Below are 22,352 nucleotides of genomic sequence, written 5' to 3' on the forward strand. Positions count from 1 at the left end.
TTTTAATACATTTTTATTAACTGAATTAATAAAATTAATAATTATATAAAATTAAAATAATACAATAGTATATATTAAAAATCTAATAATGTATTCAGTTATTGACTTTTTATTAGTGTCAATCAGTTTTATGTCATATTGTTGTAACCTAATCTTGAATCGATTATTATTGTTTTGATTTTGATTGTGTAGCATAGTGACCCTAACTCTGAATTTGCATTTAGTACATACTCTTGTGTCCACGAAAAATATTTTAGCACCCTTAGAGTGATGAGGTGTACAAACCAGTGCTATGATCTGCGTATATTTTTATGTGTTGAAATGTATTTTAGTCATATGGCAAAGTATAATTTGTTGTAAAATCTTACAGGTAAGTTGTTGTATTCAATTTTTTGTTTTCATGTTGCTGTATTAATGTTTCGTATATAGTCAATTAATTTTTACTTGTATTTGTCACAATTTTAAGATTATTTCATATTTATGTTTTCTTGGAATGCACCGGGTTACTGCTTCTAATTTTGACGACGAAAATTATAAGAAAGAACATCTTGTGACAATATAGATAAAAAATTAGGAAGAAATATTTTTTTCTGTAAATGCTACGAAGTACGAGAAAATTAATGAATCAGTAGCAATAAAAAAATTAAGAAGAATACAATAAAATCGTAAAACCTGCTGATTTATTCGTAGATGTTCTTTATGGATACTCAGGTGATTCACCGGATGGTATAAAATTTTTATAAATTATATTGTGTATTTTTATAATTAAAATTTTATATTTTCAGGAATTATTTTTCAAAACGAAAATGTTAAATGTTCTCACAAGATTTTCAAATCTGGATATTCATTAGAATAGGTGATTTTAAAAAAACGAATACACTATTTGGCAATGAAAGACAATAATATAGAACTATAATATAATAATATAGAGATAGTATTAAACAGAAGTGAGGGAAATTTAAAATGTTTAAATCCTACATCAGAGAAGCACAGGAAAAGCGTACAAAAAATGACAATTTAATAAAATGTTAATTTTTAAAATAATTTGTTTCACTTTGAAGCATACCTTCCATAAATTGAGGATTCAAATTACCAAGTTTACGCAGTAGTTTACTGCAGTTACAAGTCGAGAAATATTATTTAATTTATCAGATAATGAAAATTATATTGTATCATGTTAAATTGTTTTGAATAATAAGCTGAAATTTCTATTTAGATCTCCAGGTAAAAAAATATTATTTAAATAATTTAAACTTAAATTTGAATAATAGTTAATAATTAATTAACTTTGTAATTCTGAAATTAGTAGCGTAATTATGAAACGAAGGGATTCTAATTTGTACCGCCATAGTAACCGATATAAAAATATACAAATTTACCTAAATACGTCCAGTCAATAGGCCATCTATGAATAATGAGTAGAACACATGATTTTTTATGCCACAATCACTTATACTTACAGATTTCTATGATTTTCTGGTCTACATATGAAATTTTATTATTTTACTAATTTGGAGCAAATCTAAAAAACTCAATATTTTTATCGTAAATTTGTCACTTTACAATCTTGTTAAATATGTTTAACATGACCTATTTTATTTTCCAAAATATTTTTTATTTCTTGAGTTATTTGCTGCATAAACATGGTAAAAATGACCCAAAATTGACAATTAATATCTTAATTATCAAAGAATATTAAGTCTTTAAAACTATATCATGTCAAAGACCAAACATTTATTAATCCACATCCAAAATTTGAAATAGATTGATTGCGTAGTTTTTGAGTTTTGTTCCATGTCGTCGACGGCGTTTTTGTGGGGAAATTAACACATGGAGACGCCGCTCTTAACGTTAAGATAGAAATGAATGCTACTCCCTAGCCACCACTGTAGATGTGACAAAATTTTTGTGTGGTTATTTTGAAGCAATGAAATATTTTCGATTAATTTAATGACAAATAATAAACATTTTCCACCAATGTTGCAGACTACTGAAAGATGCAGATTAAACACTCACTTAGGTATAGTTTCAATGTCTTTTTTATTTTTTTTACTCCCACACGTTTCCACTCTCTACTTTAGTTTCTTTTTATAAGATTTGAATTCAAAAATAATATTTAATAAGAATTTATTTTAAAAAACTGCATGTTATACGTATCCATAGATACTTTGCTGTCAAATCATATATAGTCTAGTGTAGTACAGCTATGTTTTCTTCTGACGAACAAATTCTTAAATATGTTAACATTAACGACATTCCTGATAACAGTTTATTTGAAGATCCGTCGGATGGATTTAATGCTAATAATAAGTAAGTAAAGATTATTACAAATTTTTTAGCCTAGCAAAGTTACATTTCAAAATTTGACGTTTACCGCCACGAAAGTGTGCAATTAGTAGTTAAAAAGTAAATGTCACCGTTTTTAGTGGAACTACTATAAGTATTTGCAGAAGAGTATACATCATATTGCCAAACAATAATCACATGGAAATAGTTATATGTATACAAATATATGGTCAGGAAATAATGTCTTGAGGATAAACAGGGCGACGAAAGTCAGATGGACAAATCAAATAATAAAGATAAATGTACACTTTGTTATGAAGATGAGGGGTATAATAAGACTTTGGTATTAACGCGTGTATAATTTGCAAGTCTGTTATGTAAATTATATATCTAAAACAGGCCCCCATTTGCAAATTGTTTTCTATCCATGAATTAATTAGTTAAAGTGTTAATATTTATTTATTTTTTATACTTAATCTACAAAAATTTGTCAAAGACTGGTGAGAAACCGATTGGTATCCAAAACTCTTTCTTTAATTTTTTTATTTAGCCAGAATAATCCAGAAGTTATAGAAAATTGGTTTTGAAGGTTCAGTACCTTTTAATTTGTTTTTTCAGAAGATCTAAAGAAAAACTGGCATAAGTGTTTGTTGCTTAATTTTTTTATAAATTGGCACATCTCTAAATTTTGAAATCAGAACCTATGTATATCCCAATGTTGCCAATCTAAAAGGCAGTGCTGAACACTTAGTCGAATTTTCTTTCACCATTTTTTATATTCGTAAAGATAATTTAATTTATAAAAATCTAATCTAAAATACTTCCATTACGATTAAAAAATTGTTGAAGGTAAAAAAATTTTAATAGAAATTTACCATTGCTTTTTGAACTGTCAACATTAGGACGCCCCGCCTTCAAATATAACGATGTTAAAAGGTTCAGAAGCTTCAACGTTTAATCACTGATAAGACATTGAAAAAATGATGAATTCTTCTGTTAACAAATCGTATGATTTTGCAGTCTTTGTTTGCGAATTTAATCGCGCCATCTTTTAGAAATACTGGAAATTCTTCGTACTACGATAAAGGTGCGTATAGAAGATACGGCACATGCAATTGGACGTAAATTTATCCGAGAATGACAAAATTACAAAATCTACAATCTGAATATTATTTTTAATTATATTTAAAGTTGCAAAGTCAACTGGTAAATTATCATTAGTAATGATTCTATTATATCTCTTATGATATCTTATTTCCTCAACCGTGTTTTAAAGTTTTTATAATGTATCTAGGGTTCAAACTTGTATTTAGAAGACGAGGAACGTATTGTTTACCTTCTAATCTTATTCTGTAAAACTTGGATTCATCATCCTAAAGAATAGTCTTCGCCAAAATTTTGGAAGATAATTTAATTTCAGTTCTTTTTCTTTTTTTATTTATACTTGTCAGCACGTTGTCTTTTTGTATGTTTAAAGGAGTGTGCTATTTCATATTTGTTAATAATATTGTAAACTATTTTTTCGGGTACATCATAAACTTTCAGTAATGACAACAATATTTAGACCTTAATTTTTCATGTTAATTATTATTTGGGGTACTTCTTTATTCCCACTGAAAGTGGTTTATCCAATAAAGTAATATAAATTCTACAAATAATAAATTCTAACTATTAAGAGTATTGTTAAAGAAATAGAAAATTGATGTATATTTAATATATTTACTGGATAAATTTTGAATTAAATTTTATGCCATTTCTCTAGATACCACAGTATAAGACAGTGATAAAATGGTGTTTACCAAAAGTAACACGTAATATTACTTTCAAAAATTGTATTCATGAGTGATTATTTTGTTCTAAATGTATCTTCACGTTTAGTATTGTATTGTGTGAATAAGCCTTAACTAAGGAACATGCAGTTGGTAGTACGTGATTGGTGATATAGTGTTGGGCGCTTGAAATTACAGACACCTGTAATAATTTGACATTTCGGCGTGCCATCATCTAATTCACAAAATGGACGCTGAAGCATTATTCAAGAAAATGCCTTGTAAATAATAATAGATACATTGCCTGTGATGTTCGACAGAGTTTTTATTAAATTTACTTGTTATAGAACATGTGAATGCGCCAGTGAAGTGTGAAAACATCGTAAGTGAATCGCAGACGATCAATAAACAAACACCAAGTGCGATTGATTACACCTCGCCTAACTATTAATAATAGGCGGGCAATTTACTTATGTACTTTATCTAACGTTTTCGTGTATTATTGTGATCAAATTTGTTAATTTTGTGACTTTTTAATAATTCCGATACTTGGAGATACATAATTTCGTTATTTTGGCAGTTCAAACAAGTCTACTAGAAACGGTAGAAAAACATTCTGCATGTTATTTGTAATAAAGCCGCTAAATTTGTCATATCTTTTAATATTATTGTGTTAAATAAAGGATATCCTCAAAAACCTTATGAACTTGTGTTATTTATTTTTAAATGTTTTAGAATAACATATAACCTCACATTCCCCTTTAAACTTCCTTACTTTCAAAAATCCTATAGGGAATATACCCTGTTTATCCATATAAATTCATTGGTTCAAAGAATCAAAAGCAATAATATATAAAAGATATGATAAATGTGTATATATATAATAAATTTTAACATTGTTTTTATTTTTAAGAGATCTACCAATGGCTAACAGTGTTGTTAAAGTAACTGATGATGCCCTCAATGACAGTCTATTTCTGTTAGTAGGAGAGGATGGAACAGTTACTCCTGACAGAAAGAGTGTGGAATCCTTCCTAAGTAACTTGGCTTACAATTTGCCATCTTCTAGAATTAACAAATATATTTTTTAGACTCCAAGACAGGTTCAACAAATATCCAGATCATGCATATAAATAAAAATGATGGGAATGCTATTGATGTATCGATAGATAACTTGACATATATGCCTGATGCAGATATTAATGGTAAGGAATACCACTGGCATTTTGTACTGATATAAGTTTATAATATTTGTGTTCCAGAAGTTCCTCAACAAGCACCACCACCACCAAAACCACTTAACTTAGAAGAAATTGCCAGAAATTTACATAATTTCAGGTTGGATCATGATTACACCCCATATGTATCTGCAAAAGTAGTAGATAAAAAGAATGAAGAAGATGAACTAGCAAAAACACTGAGTATCCTGGATGGAGGAGAAGAATTGCCTCCCAAAACACCAGCACCACAGACTGTTCAAGAACCAGTTTCAGCCTCAAAAGTTCCTTCAAGTTTGCATTCTGTTAAAGTAAAAATTGAACCACAAGATTCACCTAAAGCATCTGACCTTTTGTCAGGGAAATGTGATACACCAAAACAAGGAAGTAGTGCTTCAAATGAGGAAACTCCAAAAATTAGACAAAGAGCAAAAAGCCTTTCTGTGGCAAAATCTCATAAATCAATAACAAAACATTTGAAAATCAAACAAGAAAAGCTTAGTGATGACGAAAATTATGGATCAGAAGATGATTTTGATATTGATTTTAATGATGACGACAATGATTCCGATTTTGAACTAGAAGACGATTACAAACCTAAATTAAAAAGAGGTGGTAGAAGGGTGAAATCAGAATCCAAGCCACCAAAATCACCAAAACTTTTAATACCCAAGAAAGAACTGAAATTAGAAATTAAAGATAAGTCTGAAATTAAATTAGAAAAAGTTGAAAGTACCAAAGATAAGGCTTTGGAACAAAAAGCTCCAGAGACACCTACAGACAAAAAAACGATAATAAAGAAAGAAAAGAAAACTCCAAAGCCTATTCCCGATGATTTTGCCCTGTTCTCAACACCAGACATTATTCGGAGAGTGGGAGGAAAGGAACCACAAACACCAACAGAACCATCACCTACAAAACCAGCTAAAATTGTATCAGAGAGAAGTAGAAATAGTTCAGAGTCATCACATTCACCCACGAAACAAGAGAGACTTAGTGTTGATGGTAAAATTGGTGGAGAAGCAAAAGGAACTAAAAATGTTGACAAAAGTAAAGATCGTCGTCCAAGTTTGGATAAATCTAAAAGAACGAGTATTGATGAGAAAACTAAAATAGAACCAAAAGCACTGGAAGTGAAAAAAGTTGAAACTAGGACTAAATCTACTGAACAAATGGATTTAGACTCAATCGCAAATTCCATGTTAATGAATGACCAAACTGATGCAAGTGCCCCAATTGGTGACTTTAATCAAACTGATGATAATTTAAATTTAGATGGAACAGGTTTAATAGACCAAACATTGCTGGACAACTTGAATAATGACTTGATCCCTGAAGATATCTTGTATCAGGTAGCCAAGTCCCTTGTGGACAATACTGAACTTCAAAATGTTATTGATAAAGGAATAAATGAAGGAAATTTGGTTCTTGATCCTACAATGCAAGAGCAAATGACAATAGATCCAAACATTGTTCAAAACAATACTGCTCCACTTCAGGTGAATAATTCTGGACTAATTAAGCATGTTTAGTTTTTATATACATATGAATATGTAGTATAGTTTTTTGTAGTAATTTATTAAATAGAATATTATCTAAAAAAACAAACACTCGTTTTCCTTATCTGGCCAATAGTTTTATGCGACATATATGATTGCAGGATATAAACGGTGATGCCTCTCAAAAGGGAACACAAATAGTCCGACCAGACGGAAGAATTGTCACAATCCCGCCAATTGAACGTCCTGCAACAAGAAGTAGAAACAAGAAGAAAGATGAAGAAAAACCTTCTCCATTTAAGTGAGTAAAACACTAAAAATTCAGTGAATAACAAATTGCCTCATAACTGCATTGCTTGTTACTGATATTAATCTCCTTATCTGTTTACATTACATTAAATTCCTTGATATCAGTGTTACTATTTCAGATATTACGAATTGACGTCATGTCGTGATTATCACAAAGTCAACATATCAGATTTCTAAACACTTAAATACATCAAGTGAAAATAAAAATTAAATGACAGTTTTGTAAACAAATTAACAAAAAAAGTCTCCAAAAAATTGTATTTTAAATAACAACTCTGAACAATGTTATTTATAATATATCCTTCAGGTAGACAATATTGATTGTTATCAAAAATTTAAGAGTATTAAACATTACGTTACGTGTGACCAGTAAAAAACTTTTCTGATAATTATCCTGTATATAAAACATGATATTCGATTCCTGTTACCAATACGTTAAAATTGATTTACAGACCGATTCACAAGCCGCTGGACGATGAACACGTGTCCGGCAACGAACTGGACAGTTCCGGCGAGGAAGAGGAATCGGAAGATGACCCGAACAAATTGTGGTGCATATGCAATCAACCCCACAACAACCGGTTCATGATATGCTGCGACACATGCGAAGAATGGTACCACGGCAAGTGCGTGAACATCACCAAGGCAATGGGCCAGCAGATGGAGTCCGAGGGCAAAGAATGGATCTGTTTGTTTTGCAAAGTAATTCGAAATTTGACTTAATTTTGGTTGGATTTTTTACGGTTGTCAATATTTCAGGATCCTTCATTAAGGCGACCGCAGGCGGCAGCTCGGAGGGTGCGAAAGGCTTCAAGGAATTCGAGGGCCTCGACGGACAGCGTGGAAAGTAGCAAGAAGTCGGAGAGTACTCCCTCGGGTTCTTCGGTGCCTTGTGTAGTCTGTCAGAAACCGGCCAGGAAGAACTCCATCTTCTGCAGTGAAGCGTGCATATTGGTTCAAGCTAACAATGTAGAAAGGGTAAGTTTACATAAATTTCCTCATAATTAACTTGTAATGTGATTATATGTGTAACACTTTTATTATCGCAGGCGGTCGTTTATGATCGGGCCACTGGACATATGTTGACAGGCAATAAGGCGCCCAGTGCTGCCAACTTAGACCAGTGGTTAAAGGATCACCCCACTTTTGAAGCTGTTAGGTCGGGTGGAAAAGTGGTGACAGCTAAGGTAAGACATCTTTTACCCTATTCGTTAATAGTACTCACTATAAATGGTTCTGTTTAGGCCGCAAATATGACCCAGTCCAAGTTGAAGCTTGTTAGAAACACCGACTCCGAAGGTGTTTCATTGGCAATCCAGAATAAAGGAGTCAATGTTGGCGTATTAAAACACGCACCTAAACATGCTTTACAGGTGAAAACGCCTACAAAAGCCCCTCAGTTTAAAATCATCAGCAAACAGGTGTCAGCTAGTCAGCTGAAAACTACTAAGCTCATTAATCCTACCTCCAAAATAGTAACAATTACTACCAATGTAACCAATGCTACCAACGCTACCGTTGCGACAACCCCCACAACAACACCAGTGAAAACTAAGGTAATTTAGCTAGATTATAATGTTTATGTTGGGTGTACCTTTGTCATTGATAATTAGATAGATTTAATTTAAAAAAGTAATTTGTTTGCAGCCTTTGCCAAATGTATGAGACACTTTATAAATATGTACATTAATATATTATTTATATGTTGTTAATTGAAGTAAAACTAAATATGCTTTTAATTTTTTATTATTAAATGGGTCTAACTTTCACTCATATTACTCGATTTTTCTAGAAAGGTTTCTTGTTAACACCAGACTCTAGTGATTGGGCAAGCCATTCTATCAACCCAATTCGATTAGCATTAAACCATGTATTAGTTGATATATGTCATGGACTAATTAACTTGTTTGTACTAAACACATGAAGTTTTTAAAGTTCACTGCAGGGAAGAGAAGTAACACGCATTATCAATAAATCTGAACAACTATAGATATGGAAATAATGGTCATGGAAGCCTCAACCTTTTCATTACCACTTAATGTTAATAAGAAAATGCACACTTAATTAAACACAATAAAAAAGTTATATACTATTTAAAATAATTATACTATAGTTTACACAAGTTACAGAGTAATATAAACAAATTCAATTGCGTAATAACCACGTGATGGCGGCGTAACACATTTTTTATTAGTCAGTTTCAGAGGTGGTTTGTGAGGTTAGAATCTGGTTAGGCACATGTATAGAACAAAAATATAAAAACAAAAATATTTCATTTATCAAATTTGTTGTACCCATACATGGTAAATCCGTGGCATTTTGTCACATATTTGTAAAAGAATTTAAATTAGAAATTGGACGGTTTAACTCTTTAATAACAATCATTTTGTCATAGTAATTTAAACTGGAACTACTCATTTATTTAAAAAAAATCATCACGTCAACGACATTTCTTATGTTAATAAATTCTTTTGTATTATTAGTGGTTGTCGCTATATAGTAATAAAAAAATATGTATTAAAAATCTTACCTCCGGGCACCCACACGAACGACTAGTTTTTGAAACTGAAGAATCGACAATGATCGGAAACTTCATTTGTGTCGGTATTTTGAGTTACCTCATTGGCTGGAGGTACGCCTCAGTTCCCCTACCATTGAAACTCTTAAAGCGCATGCGCGAATGTTGGAACAGAATAGAAATATTCAAATTTACTTATGAAACGAATTGGCGTGAAGAGGCACATTTAAATGTGCCTCTGATGAACTTGCGCACAAAATATTAATTTAAATTTAATATAAAACTGTTATACTTGTTTAATTGTCGGTTTTATTAAACAATTTATACATAACTCTATATTTTATTGAGTACACATTGTTCGTGTAAACGGCGAAGCATAATTTCAACGAGATATCGGTGAGAATCATTCGAATTCGACTCTTCAATTATTAAACACAATTCGTTCAAACTGTTTTTGGTGTTTTAATCAAAACTTCATGTCTTAGGTAATATAACATGTCAAGAAAAGGATGTGTATCTAAGGCTCAAATTTTTATTTAGAGAACGACGAACGTATTGTTTACCATCTAATCCTCTTCTATGGAACTTGGATTCATCATTCCAAAATTGCCTTCGCCAAAAGTCTGGAGGATATATTTTTATGCAAACTTTAGTATTGTTGAGTTCTGTTTCTGATTTCTTCACTGAAATACATACTTGTTAGTTTGCATAAGTATATTGTTATATACTTACTGGACAAATTTTCAATTATATCCTTTTGAAACATCTGAAACTGCTTAATTTTAAATTAGCTAACAGCTACAGCTAACCACTGTATGTAAATTTTATATGGATTACATATAAATAAATACAAACGATTCTTTCTTTACAGGACATAAAAGTAAACTAATCCTTTTTAAATGATATCTCAAGAATTTTGGTTATTTATGCTTTATCTGGTTTAACATTTTTAAAACTTAAAAAAAACAAATATTAAAAGGAAATTAAAATATTAAATTAAGTGAAAATTTTCTGGTCAGGACTGTGGAGATGAAAAAATGAAATGTTGACTATTTTTAAATATTTTACTTTATTATTATCTATTTTTCTTTAAATCTTGCCAAAATGATGTATAAATTGTGTAATAAATAATATAAGTCATTAAAATTATAAAAAGTAGAATTCTTTATTTCCTTAAATATGTTGATGAGATTAAATCACATAATTTAATGCTATTTATTTTTAGGTTGTACAAACAACCCTTAGGACTCCTTCAAAATCACCGCAACAACAAGTTAAGGAAAATAAGCCTGTACCTTTGAAGACGCCAAAGTCCCGGCAACAGGAACAAGGAGCCACGCCATCAGCGGCTAAGCAACCGGAAAACATACGGGAAAATGTTAAAAAGACCTTGTTCGAACAGCTCACAAATCGACTAAAAATGGTGGAAGACATCAAATTAACTGAAGATGAGGTTCGTGCCATTTCCTCGGAAATCGAGTCGCAATTGTACAAGTGCTTTGGTGATACTGGAATGAAGTACAGGAACAAATACAGAAGTTTGATTTTTAATATTAAAGACGTGAAAAATCAAACTTTATGGAGACGGATATGCGAAAAATCAATTAACCCGTACGAATTGGTATGTAATTTATATTGTAGTTATACAAGGATATAAATAAATTATTTATTATCATTTAAAGGTTCGATTATCTTCTGACGATCTTGCAAGTCAGGAACTAGCCATGTGGCGTGAAAGGGAGGCCAAACATCAACTCGATATGATTAAAAAATCTGAATTGGAGTTACTTAATTCTAGCAGACAATATGTATTAAAAACTCATAAAGGTAAGTTGCTTAACTTCAGTTGTAATTTAGTCATTAATATCCAAATTATTAGGTGAACAAGTTTTGGAAGACGAACGACGAGACGAAAAGATAGACAACACTGAAGTAATCAAAAGTCTTACTGAAGGTTCCGGTTTAGAAGAAGGCGAATCTAAATCTGAGAAAGATAAGGATAAGGAAAAAAGAAGCAGTTCCAAACACAGTCATAAAGATAAAGAGCGAAAATCGAGTCGAGATAAAGACAAAGATAAAGATAAAGATAAAGACAAGGACAAAGACAAAGATCATCACCGAAAACGATCTACAAGTCGTGACAAGGATAAGAGTGGGAAACGTAGCAGAAGTAAGGACCACACCTCTCGGAAGGACAAGAAAAGGTCCAGGAGCAGGGAACGGGAGAGGGAAAGGGACAGAGATAAACACCGAAAGTCGCACAAAAGTTCCAAACACAAGAAAGATGTTCCGATTGAAACTTCAAAACTTGATCCAAAGTCAAAGGAGATATTGGATAAGTTGGTTGTTAACAAAATTGTTCCACCGTTGGAGGACAGACTTTGGAAGCACGTGCCTCAAGAAGATATTGTGCCTGGTAAGCATCAAATTGTTATTAGTTTATTAGGAATTTTAAACGATTTTTTTATGTAGCCGCTGAAAGTGACAGTGACCATGAGCCATCATCAACAGTTACAATACCCACACCACCCAGGAATGCTGATCCGGATGAAAGCAACACGTCTTCCACTGATAAATCAGTTGCGGAGAAGGGTAAGAACTCGACGGAAGTGCGGAGTACTTCACCTCCAGCCAAACAGGCCTCGTCAGAAATTTGGCGTGGTACAATCAGTATGATTGACGTGGCACAAATATCAATCACCGCTCATGAAGTATCAGGTAAACAACTATAAATAACTATTATTCAGATTGGTACTAATTATTATAATTTATAGGTGATTGTCATGGTCTTGGAAAAGAACTCTCATCACACCTAGACATTGTCGGAAGAATATCGCCGGAAACCGTTTGGGATTACATAAGCAAAATGAAGTGCTCAAACAGTAAAATGATCTCACTGGTTAGGCTTACGGCTACCAACGTAGAAGAAAAAATGCCATATTTGGCCTTGTATAGCTATCTCAGCAGTCGGACTCGATTGGGGGTGGTGAAAAGTACAAACAAGGCTGTTAAGGATTTTTATATTTTACCTCTTGCCCCGCAGACACCCATTCCACAAGCTCTTCTTCCTCTTAATGGACCAGGTAAGTTTCATGTAAATTATTTAATAACTTAACAGGCAAAACAATTGGAATAATAATTTATTAATAAAATATTTTTACATTAATTTCACATTTTTTTTCCTTTAAGGCTTTGAAGAGTCACGGCCAGCCCTGTTACTTGGCATCATTGTCCGGGACAAGCGGAAACGGCCGTACACTGAGGCGCCTGTCAATCCTTTACCAGTTTTGAAACGAACTCGGGTAGAGACGCCTCCAATAACGCCGGGATTAGGTGCGCCTGCTGTTGCACCAGCACCCTCTAGAAGTTACACGCCACCACCAGTTAAGGATCCCAGATTGAGCAAATTACCATTGCCGGTTGTGCCATCTCCAACTAATGAAGAAGGTAAAATTAGTAATGCTATAAATTAATAAAATAAAAGTTTGGAATATCTGTTCTTGTTTCATGCATACAATGATAGATTCACAAATACAGTAGTGAAGCATTTTTCCTGATTTATACCTTTACATCATTATCTTGAAATCATTGATGAATCAATTATTAATAAATCTTTTAACTACTTAGACGAGCCGTATAGTCCGGAAGATTCAGATCCTGATTCAACTCTGCCCCCCATGGACCCAACTGTGCCTCCACCGCCCCTGCCTTCAAATATTTTAGAGTCCAAGATTACGCCTCCATCTTTATATAAGTACACGGTCGCACCGAAGGCGAGTCTTCCGATCGCCTCACCAACGCCGTCGACAGTGATACCAGGATTGATGTCTCCTCCAGCTAGCCTACCGAGTTCGGCCCACGACATTCAACGTCAAATGGAGGAAATCAACAAGAAGATTGAGATGCAAAAGTCTGAGATCAACAGTATATCAAAGAATATTGTGACCGCGTCGAAAACCAGCGAGTTAGGGACGTCGGCTCTAGCTAACATCGCACTGCCCAGCAACCTGCAACAGATACTGGACAGTATTAAGACGATTGAAGCGGCGTCAACAACAGATGGTTCCGATATGTCGGTAAGTATTATTTAACTTGGCGATTTGCATAAAAATATTAATAAAACCACTTCTATTTATTCCAGGTTAACGACACATCCGAGGTGTCAGGATCATCAGACTTAACGATTCCCTTAATATTGCCCAAATCATTCCCAAAACGGTTGCAAACCCCTCCACAAACTTCCAACATGGACTTATCCACCAATACGATACCTTTGGTGTTGCCCAACAAACCCAAAATTAAACCTGCAACAGTGAATTCGCCGGTCGCGGATACGGAAAGATCTAGCAGTCTGTTGAGTACATTGTCTGAAGAAGATCTAATTAGAAAAGCTGCAGAGATGCTAGCGGAAACGAATGATGTTAAGAAGCGCAATCCCGTAACTAGTGCACCGGTTCCTCCTCCACCAACAAAGAAGTTTAAGTTAGAACTTAATTTACCCCCCGTTCCTGGTTTAGACGATGATGAAGTAATATAGTGGACTTTTAAATGGCCTACAGAGTATAGTGTTTATGAATGGTGTAAGCATTGCTTTTTGTTGTGTTAACACTCGTGAAATATCAATATCCAATTTTAGTTAACAAGGGATTAAAAAATGTTACAGTACACAAAATCTAATATTAATATTTTTAGTAATTTCTTTATTATAAATTATATACTTATACTATTTGTAAATATTATTGTATAGTGAAATTTTTTATGTACAAAGTTATTTTGTAAGTTTCATTGAATACTAGTTAATAAATAGAATGTATTTAATCTATTAGTTATATAATAGGCTTGTAAATATATAGGTAGAAATTTCATTCATTTCAAATTGATCTTCTATAATCATTTCTATTGAATTTTGTTTCTATTGACAATTAGTTGCGATACAATTTTTATTTTTTACAATATTAATAAAAAGAGCATTGTTCATACTTATTAGCCTTATTCTCCCCTGTAAAATCTGGTAAGTGGAAATTAAAACATCTGAGAAGAACTAAACGAATTTATTTTAACTAATAACAATCACACCTTGGCCTATAAATACCAGGTTGACCAATTATCTTAATAAAATTTATTTAGGATCAGACAACTAGAAATAATAAATATAAAATTTGTAACTTAACAATACAAGCTAATATAACATGTGCAAGCATGACAGTTATATGTATCAAATTACATATTGTATCACAATTTATTAATAAAAATATATACATAAAAATATGTAGAGATAATGGTCAAATAACTTTAACTGAATGGTAAATAACAAAGTGTATAATCAGAATAAAGCTACCTGACACAATACTCCAATAATATCATGCTTACGTCACAGTTTCTAGTTAGTGATACATATACTTTTAATAAAATTATATACACGATGGCTTTATTATAATAATATATAAAATAAATTAAAAATTTTCATAGAAATCAAAATTTACGTCCTACGCTTAACTTTGACTTTTGGCCTTTGAGATACAGTGGACCCAGTCCCTATGCTGAAACTGCCCGAAGCTCCCGGTTGAAATGAATTAAACGACGGTACTGCCGCTCCTCCAAAACTCGGTGTGCTATTTGCCGCAGCCCCAAAAGAAGGAGGATTATTTGTTGCGCCACCAGAAAACGAGAAGTTGGGCTTGGGTACTTCAGTGCCGGAACTACCACCTCCGAATGAGAAAACTCCGGTTGACGGTTTGGACGCAGCATTTGCTCCGAAGTTAAAAACCTGCGATTGGGGAGAAGAAGTAGCTGAATTGCCGAAGGCTGGAGTCGCACTCGGTGTTCCGAAAGCGTTATTAGTGCCACCGCTACCGAATGTGTTCGAACTGGGGGCACCGAAACCCGAAGCAGGTTTAGAAAATGCGGATCCATTACTGTTGGCACCAAAACCTGAATTGAAGGTGTTGTTTGCAGGTGGACTACTAAATACATTGCTTGTGGTGCCAAATGTATTTGAAGCAGTTGTGGTTGAACCTGAACCGAATGCTGACGTACTAGTGCCAAATCCAGTATTCGTGTTACTATTGTTACCAAATGAATTGGGATTTCCGAATCCTGAAGGTGTACCAGTACCAAAACCTGCACCAGAATTGTTTCCAAAAGTAGGTGCTGATGTATTCCCAAAAGTGAAAGTGGTAGTACCAAATGTACTATTTGTGGTTGTACTACTTGCGGCCCCAAAGCTGCAAGCAGCTGTTTTTGAACCATAGGCAAAAGTAGGTGTAGAAGAGGTGCCAAATGCTGAAGAAGTTGTAGCTGGTGTGCTGCTATTAAAAGTAGATGATGCGTTACCAAATAATGGTTTATTTGCATTGGTTGAAGTCGATCCGAATATATTATTACTTTGACCAAATGTTGAATTAGTGGTCTGACCAAACATAGAACTAGCTGTTGTTGTAGTAGTAGCACCGAATGAACCAGCATTACTGGGAGTGCCGAAGGACGGCTTATTTGTGGCAAAAGTAGAAGTAGTCGTATTTGTGTTATTAGTACCAAAGGGGGAAGCGGAAGCGGCGTTGGTATTTCCAAATGGAGAACTAGTATTATTTCCTCCGAAAGTGTTTGTAGGATTTCCAAATGCATTGTTTGTTGAATTAGCCTCAGTCGTACTTCCAAAAGCGAATGGCTTACTGCCAAAGTTTGAAGACGCAGCTGTTGAAGTAGAGGAGGAACCAAATGTAGATGAAGCTGTTGTGGTAGTTCCGAACGTTGGAGTACTAGAAGCACTTCCAAAAACTGGTGTTGATGAAGATTTTCCAAATGTCGAGTTGTTCGTAGCAAATGTCGGTGTCGTGGTATTAAACGGACTAGCAGATGTAGTTGCACCAAAAGGTGGAGTATTCGTTGCATTTCCAAAAGAGGGAACAGATGAAGCAGTCCCAAATGTTGGCGCAGCTGATGAAGTAGCAGTACCAAAAGTTGAAGTATTGGATGTACCAAAACCTGTAGTACCGGGTTTTGATGTCGCCGAAGAACCTCCAAAAGTAAATGGGGTGCTGGATGCATTGCTGCCAAAAGCAGAACTTGTCGTTGGTGTGGTTGTTCCAAACGTTAAAGAGGTAGTTGAGGTAGTACTACCAAAAGCTGGTGCTGAGGTGGTAGTTGTTACACCAAAAGTAGATGATGTAGTACTTTTGCCAAATGATGGCACATTATTGCCGAATGAAGGGGCTGAAGAAGTTGTAGTAGTTCCAAATGTTGAAGTTGTTGATGTAGTAGTAACATTAAAAGATGGAGTTCCTGAAGTAGTAGGTGTTCCAAACGATGGCGTACCAAATGCAGGAGTTGTAGAATTGCCAAAGGTTGTGGATGTAGTAGATCCGAAACTTGGTGTCGCCATAGTTGTTGTAGTTGATCCAAAAATGGGAGCAGAACTTGCGGCGTTAGCGAATGTTGATGTGGTTGTGGTAACACTTCCTGGAGATGATGATACTGAATCGGGAATTTTGCTGGGGGCAAAGCTAAAAGCTGAGGTAGCGGAGGCTGGAGCGAGACTAGATGAAACTGTTGTAGAAGCAACTGAGATTCCAAAAGGAGGTGCAGATGTTGTTGGTTTACCAAACGAAAATCCGCTTGATGTGTCTGTAGTTTTGCTGGTCGTATTTCCAAATGAAAATTGTGATTTTGAAGTAGATGTGTTATTTGAATTTGAAGATGCTGAGGATTTAGGTGGGGTAAGATCAAATTTAAAGCCTCCTGGTTTCGTTGGCGCCGAGGTAGTCGATGTATTCGATGACGATGTTGACGTAGCATTTGGTGAGCCAAATGTGAAAGTTGGTTTGGCATTTACAGAATTATCAATTGTAGATGATGCAGTAGAGGATTTTGTATTAGTATTGAGTGGACTAAACAATGTATTGCTGTCAGAACTGGAACTTGTGCTGGTTATAGTGGAACTGACAGATTTTGAAGGGGTATTTATAGATGGCAATGTAAATATACTAGCCGTAGACTTTGATGTTAAAGCATCAGTAAGTACTGGAGATGTTGGTGGAGTTGGTGTCACTGCAGTTTCACTTACTCCCAATTTTGAAACGCCCATATTGGTTTTGGAAGAATCTGGAACTGTTACAGCTGGTACAGTAATTGATGATGTTGTTTGGGTTGTTGGTAAATCTAATTTAAAACCACTGGTACTTGCACTTGATGTGGTGTCTGACAATGATGTGTTGGCTGCCAAATTAAAGGTGACATGTTTGTCAGTTTTTGATGTAGTTTTCTTTGGAGGAGAAAGAATTCCCACTAAAGGTTTATCTGTTTTACCATCAGGTTCATCCTCTTTATCATCAGTTGAGAATTGCGCTTTTGCTGCAGGTTTCGGTGCCCGAGATGGACTTTTACCAGACAATGTTCCAACAAGGGCGGATAGACGGTTTTTCCTGATCCTATCTAGAGGAATGTCGTCAAAAATTCTAACAGGCATTTCACGCGTTGGTTCTTCTTTTTCAGTTTCAGTAACTTGTTCTTCACTACTAGTAACAGATTCAGTTATTGTCTCAGGTGCAGCAGTTTCAACGGTTTGCGTTTCTGCGTTGATTAATTTTATTTGTTTTGTTTCTTTTGATTCGTCTGTTGCTGTACCTTAAATATAATTTCATCATTAATATACTTTATAAGTTATAATATATGTAATATTTACTTATGCTAGTTGATTTTCTTTTGGAGGTAAGTTGCAGTTGTATCATAGACGACGAGCACGACGCAGCATACTCATCATAAACACAAACACGTTTTGATTTTTGAGTTGAAGTTGGACTAACAGGACTGTCCACTTTGTCCACATCTCGATATCTTTTGAGCGAATCAGTACCGTTCACGTCTTTCCTCTGCCTTTTCCCAGTCTCCTCGTGATTATCATAGTCCTATAACAAATTACATAGATAGTAAGATGCACAGGTACACAGCAAAAATCTTTTTACCTCTGTGGCGTGAATTCGTTTGCGCGATATCTCTTTCAAAGCATCGAGCACACTTCTGGTGTTCGGCGTCATGTTTGTGGGCGTAGAGAAACCACTCCTAGATGGAGATGGTCGAATAATTCCTTCCATAAGTTTGCGGTTGTATTCTGGGGAATTGTGGCGTGAATAATCTGTAAAATTAATTAAAATTGCATTATTATATTCTAGAAGCATAATATGCCAGCATTCAAAGAAGTATTCATGTACAAAAACTCACTTTAAAAGTTTTAAAAATTTGCTATTTTATAAAATTATTAAATCAACATACTATTGAGTGGTGGCTATGGAAATTTTTCAATTTTGTCCAATTAGTTTAAAAAATTTCAATATTATATACATATAAACGACGGAGACATTACTTTAATCTCACATGGTAGTCAGGTTTGGTTAGTCAAAGAAATAACACAATATATTTGTGTTTCTGACATTTTTTAAAAATACTCTTAATAGGAAGAGGAATTTTCTTCTTTAAATAAATAGCACATTTTCAGTGTGAAGAAACAAACATTACACTCCAAAGAAGCGACAAATAATAATTAACATGAAACATATAGATTTAAATATTGCTAACATATCTCATCTCACATCATATTATTAAATATGAAACAACTCAAGTCAATTAAAAATATATTTAAACAACGTCCTATTTGGACACAAGTTTTTTTATGGAAAGACCAATTGGGATAATCAGTAAACAAAATCCTTTCTAGTGTTCTAGACAAATAAACATTGAGTCATATAATATTAGTGTGTTTAGTAGGACAATCAGTAATCAAAAAACACAGAAATCATTGGGAATAGAATATTCAAACAAAGACTGATGTTTGTACAAAAATTAAATTAATTATCCTCCAGAATTAAAATTATCCTAGAATAGGCTAAGATGGTAAACAATACGTTCGTCGTTCTTCTAATAAAATTTGGATTCTAGATATCCTACAAAAACTTTTAAACAGAAATATCATGAGAGACATAATGGAATAATTTGCCAAATATAATTTACTAGTTACATGGATTTTTATGAATAATAATGATCCAATTCTATCCAACATTGTTTTCAAACTAAATGGAAATAAAAATTTATAGAAAGACAATAAGTCTCAATTAAAACGCCAAAAACCATCAAATTTAGATTAAAATGAGTATAAATAGACTAACCTGGAGTAGCCAACCTGACTGTCACAGTTCTTGGCTTTTGTTCTAAAACAGGTGGTTTCTTCTTGAACAAGTGTACTATAGGAAACAATCCTGGTCCATTGTATTTCTTTTGATGTGTCGGCATAGACTTTTTCTTTTGTTCTTCATCATACTCCACAATCCTGCTTGTTAAGCCTGGGCTTTTTGTATCCAGATATGTGCTAAAACATTATCAGCAACATGAATAAAGGAACAAAAACTTTTTCAATAAACTTAGTACCTGACATTTACATTGTACCGAGTAGAAGCTAACAAAGGTCCAACTGGACTCTGTGGTCTAGAATTATCTCTAGGGCTTCGTCTTGATGGTGATGCAACTTCAGACAGAGCATATCTACAAAGAGAAGAAGGTTAAGGTGTAAAATATAAATATGCTTAGAAAGCATATTTTGTTATATGCTGAAATACCAATAAGTCTTATTTGTTTCTTTTATTGTTACTTACTTTTTGGGACTTAGTAGGTGTGTTTTAGGAGGAGTTGCATATACAGGATCTCTTCGTCTTGGTGTGGAATGTAATGGTGTGGAGGTTATTTTTGGCGATGTAATTGCTTTTGATAGTCCGTTAGCAGTCTCATTCAAACTGCTATGAACACTGTTCTTCAATAAACGTTGCCTTGGACTGTCAGCTCCGTACATGTTTATGATATTCGAAAAAATCCGCTGTATAACCTTCAAAATAGGATGCGTCGTAAAATTTCACTATTCCAAAACTTCAATCAGAAATTCCGTATAACGCAATGGGAGAACACTTTAAATTTTGATGTTGCGGCAAGTGATAAACTCAATACACACTGTTAATGAGGAATAGCACATTTTACATTTTGCAACTAACACACGCCACTTCGAACGGATTTGACTGTTAACGGTTTAAAGAATTCGCGCTTATCGGCGCACAGTATGGCGACATCTGTGCTTCACTCACGCTGTCACATTTAGTTGCGACCTCTGAGAAGGTGGCTTTAACCGTGGAACCGTTATTTTCTATGGTGTTTTTGTTAACCTGTATAAAGAATTTGCTGAAATCAATGAAATTCCGAAGCCCGAAATAAAATAATACGTAATTAACAATATTTTATTTTGCCTTAGTTTATCCATGTGTACAGAAGAAAGAATAAATAAAATGAAATAAAATTGCTCTCGAAATTCAAAATCCTGAAAACAGCATTATAATAGTATATTATAATATCTCTACATGAGTATCTCCAGTACCTTCATGTATAAACTAATTGAACATACACAATCAAATAATTTCCACAGGGATTGTTCCGTTGTTTACTCAAACATTCAAAATTTTTATAATAAATTGAATTTTTAATTAACTTTGAATTGAAACCACAAAAATTTAGAAATAAACTGGACTTAATAAGTCTTCTCAATATAAAAGGTCTACTCTGTCTCATGCTAAACGATTAATGTGTAAAGGAATCTGTTGAAATCAATGACATTTAGTCCAAAAGTAACGTAATGGGTAATTAAACAATATTTTATTATTTTAAGTAAGTTTATACATTTATATAGAAGACAAAATAAATAAAATTAAATCTATAATAATTTTTATATATCACTATATGAATACATGAGTATTTCCAAATTAATTTGTTCTGTTATACAACAGGGTGAACAAATATTATAAAGTTTACTCAAACATTTAAAATTAATATAATACTTGACTTGACTGTTAACAGTTTAAAAAATCACGGCTATACACGCTCAGTGTAGCGACATCTGTGATTCACTGTGTGTCACATTTAGTGCGACCTCTAAGAAGGAATAGTAGTTTTAACCGTGGAATCGTTATTTTCTGTAATGTTTTATATAAACCCGACATTTAGCGACACCCGCTGGCTGTGTGGTTTCTCCAACTTGTTTAAAAATGTGTTACAATTTTAACTTGTAGAATATTTATTAATTAGCACGCGTCTAATTTGTTTTACATTTTTATCAATTATGTAGATGATAAATAATAATTAACGTTCTAAGAAACTGTTGAGTGTAAACTATTAACAATATTTTTGGTATATTTAATTAATAAAAACATAAATAGATTGTATGTATGTAAAATTTTAGTCTTAGTATATGTGTTGGGTATTTATTAATTTATATTTTAAGTCAATGTTTCTAACAAGCCTCATTCATATTAATTTATGATTTTTTATTAAAAATGTAAATTTTCCAATACTTTGGTACCCATTATTTCTTATTACAAAGGAATGTTTTGACCATAATCCATTCAAACCAGTTTATTAGATTAAAACCACCGAAAATGTAAATTCCCTCAAAAGAAAAATTAAAAGGGGAACGTCCGAGTCAAAAAAATCATTAATTACAAATGCAGGTAAAGTACAGATCTGAATGGCCCATTGTTCACAAGATTGACCCGAGCCAGGTAAGGAAACAACAGCGGAAACGGTTGTATAAAATATGTCGATTTGAATAAACAAAATAGCCAACCTGACCAAAATATGCACCATGCACTTTGTCAATGGTGTATCAGCTGGGGACATGGGTGAGCGCGTGCGCACATTATCGGGTGCGAACATCACAGTTGCGCGTACG

The 22,352-nt window shown here is 33.5% G+C and overlaps 2 protein-coding genes across 2 annotated transcripts; one reads left to right on the plus strand and one right to left on the minus strand.

Annotated features, from left to right (window-relative positions):
* The first annotated feature begins 4,280 nt into the window (after positions 1-4,280).
* Positions 4,281-14,551, plus strand: LOC109596054 (death-inducer obliterator 1). The gene is made up of 17 exons (XM_020011510.2): positions 4,281-4,437; positions 4,969-5,093; positions 5,147-5,260; positions 5,318-6,771; positions 6,933-7,072; positions 7,533-7,782; positions 7,840-8,058; positions 8,130-8,267; positions 8,325-8,636; positions 10,824-11,219; positions 11,281-11,425; positions 11,478-12,014; positions 12,071-12,316; positions 12,373-12,681; positions 12,788-13,045; positions 13,226-13,674; positions 13,740-14,551. Exons 2-17 carry the CDS (start codon positions 4,979-4,981, stop codon positions 14,133-14,135), a joined length of 5,478 nt encoding a protein of 1,825 aa, XP_019867069.2. The 5' UTR covers positions 4,281-4,437; positions 4,969-4,978; the 3' UTR covers positions 14,136-14,551.
* An 83-nt stretch (positions 14,552-14,634) lies between these two features.
* On the minus strand, positions 14,635-20,664 carry LOC109596055 (uncharacterized). The gene is made up of 6 exons (XM_020011511.2): positions 20,239-20,664; positions 20,015-20,128; positions 19,756-19,955; positions 18,559-18,728; positions 18,279-18,501; positions 14,635-18,220 (listed from the first exon to the last, which is right to left on the minus strand). The coding sequence occupies exons 1-6, from the start codon at positions 20,430-20,432 to the stop codon at positions 15,078-15,080; spliced, it is 4,044 nt and encodes a 1,347-aa protein (XP_019867070.1). The 5' UTR covers positions 20,433-20,664; the 3' UTR covers positions 14,635-15,077.
* Between the last annotated feature and the right edge of the window lie 1,688 nt (positions 20,665-22,352).

The sequence above is a fragment of the Aethina tumida genome, chromosome 4 (assembly GCF_024364675.1).
Source record: "Aethina tumida isolate Nest 87 chromosome 4, icAetTumi1.1, whole genome shotgun sequence".
Classification (NCBI taxonomy): domain Eukaryota; kingdom Metazoa; phylum Arthropoda; class Insecta; order Coleoptera; family Nitidulidae; genus Aethina; species Aethina tumida.

Bases quoted from the DNA above. Each gene is read 5' to 3' on its own strand.
- LOC109596054 (XM_020011510.2), top strand. From the start codon at position 4,979: ATGGCTAACAGTGTTGTTAAAGTAACTGATGATGCCCTCAATGACAGT. The intron at 8,059-8,129 runs GTAAGTTTACAT...TTATTATCGCAG, and splicing joins AAGCTAACAATGTAGAAAGG to GCGGTCGTTTATGATCGGGC. The intron at 8,637-10,823 runs GTAATTTAGCTA...ATTTATTTTTAG, and splicing joins CAACACCAGTGAAAACTAAG to GTTGTACAAACAACCCTTAG.
- LOC109596055 (XM_020011511.2), bottom strand. From the start codon at position 20,432: ATGTACGGAGCTGACAGTCCAAGGCAACGTTTATTGAAGAACAGTGTT. The intron at 18,729-19,755 runs GTTAGTCTATTT...TTAATTTTACAG, and splicing joins AGTCAGGTTGGCTACTCCAG to ATTATTCACGCCACAATTCC. The intron at 18,221-18,278 runs GTAAATATTACA...ATTATATTTAAG, and splicing joins AAGAAAATCAACTAGCATAA to GTACAGCAACAGACGAATCA.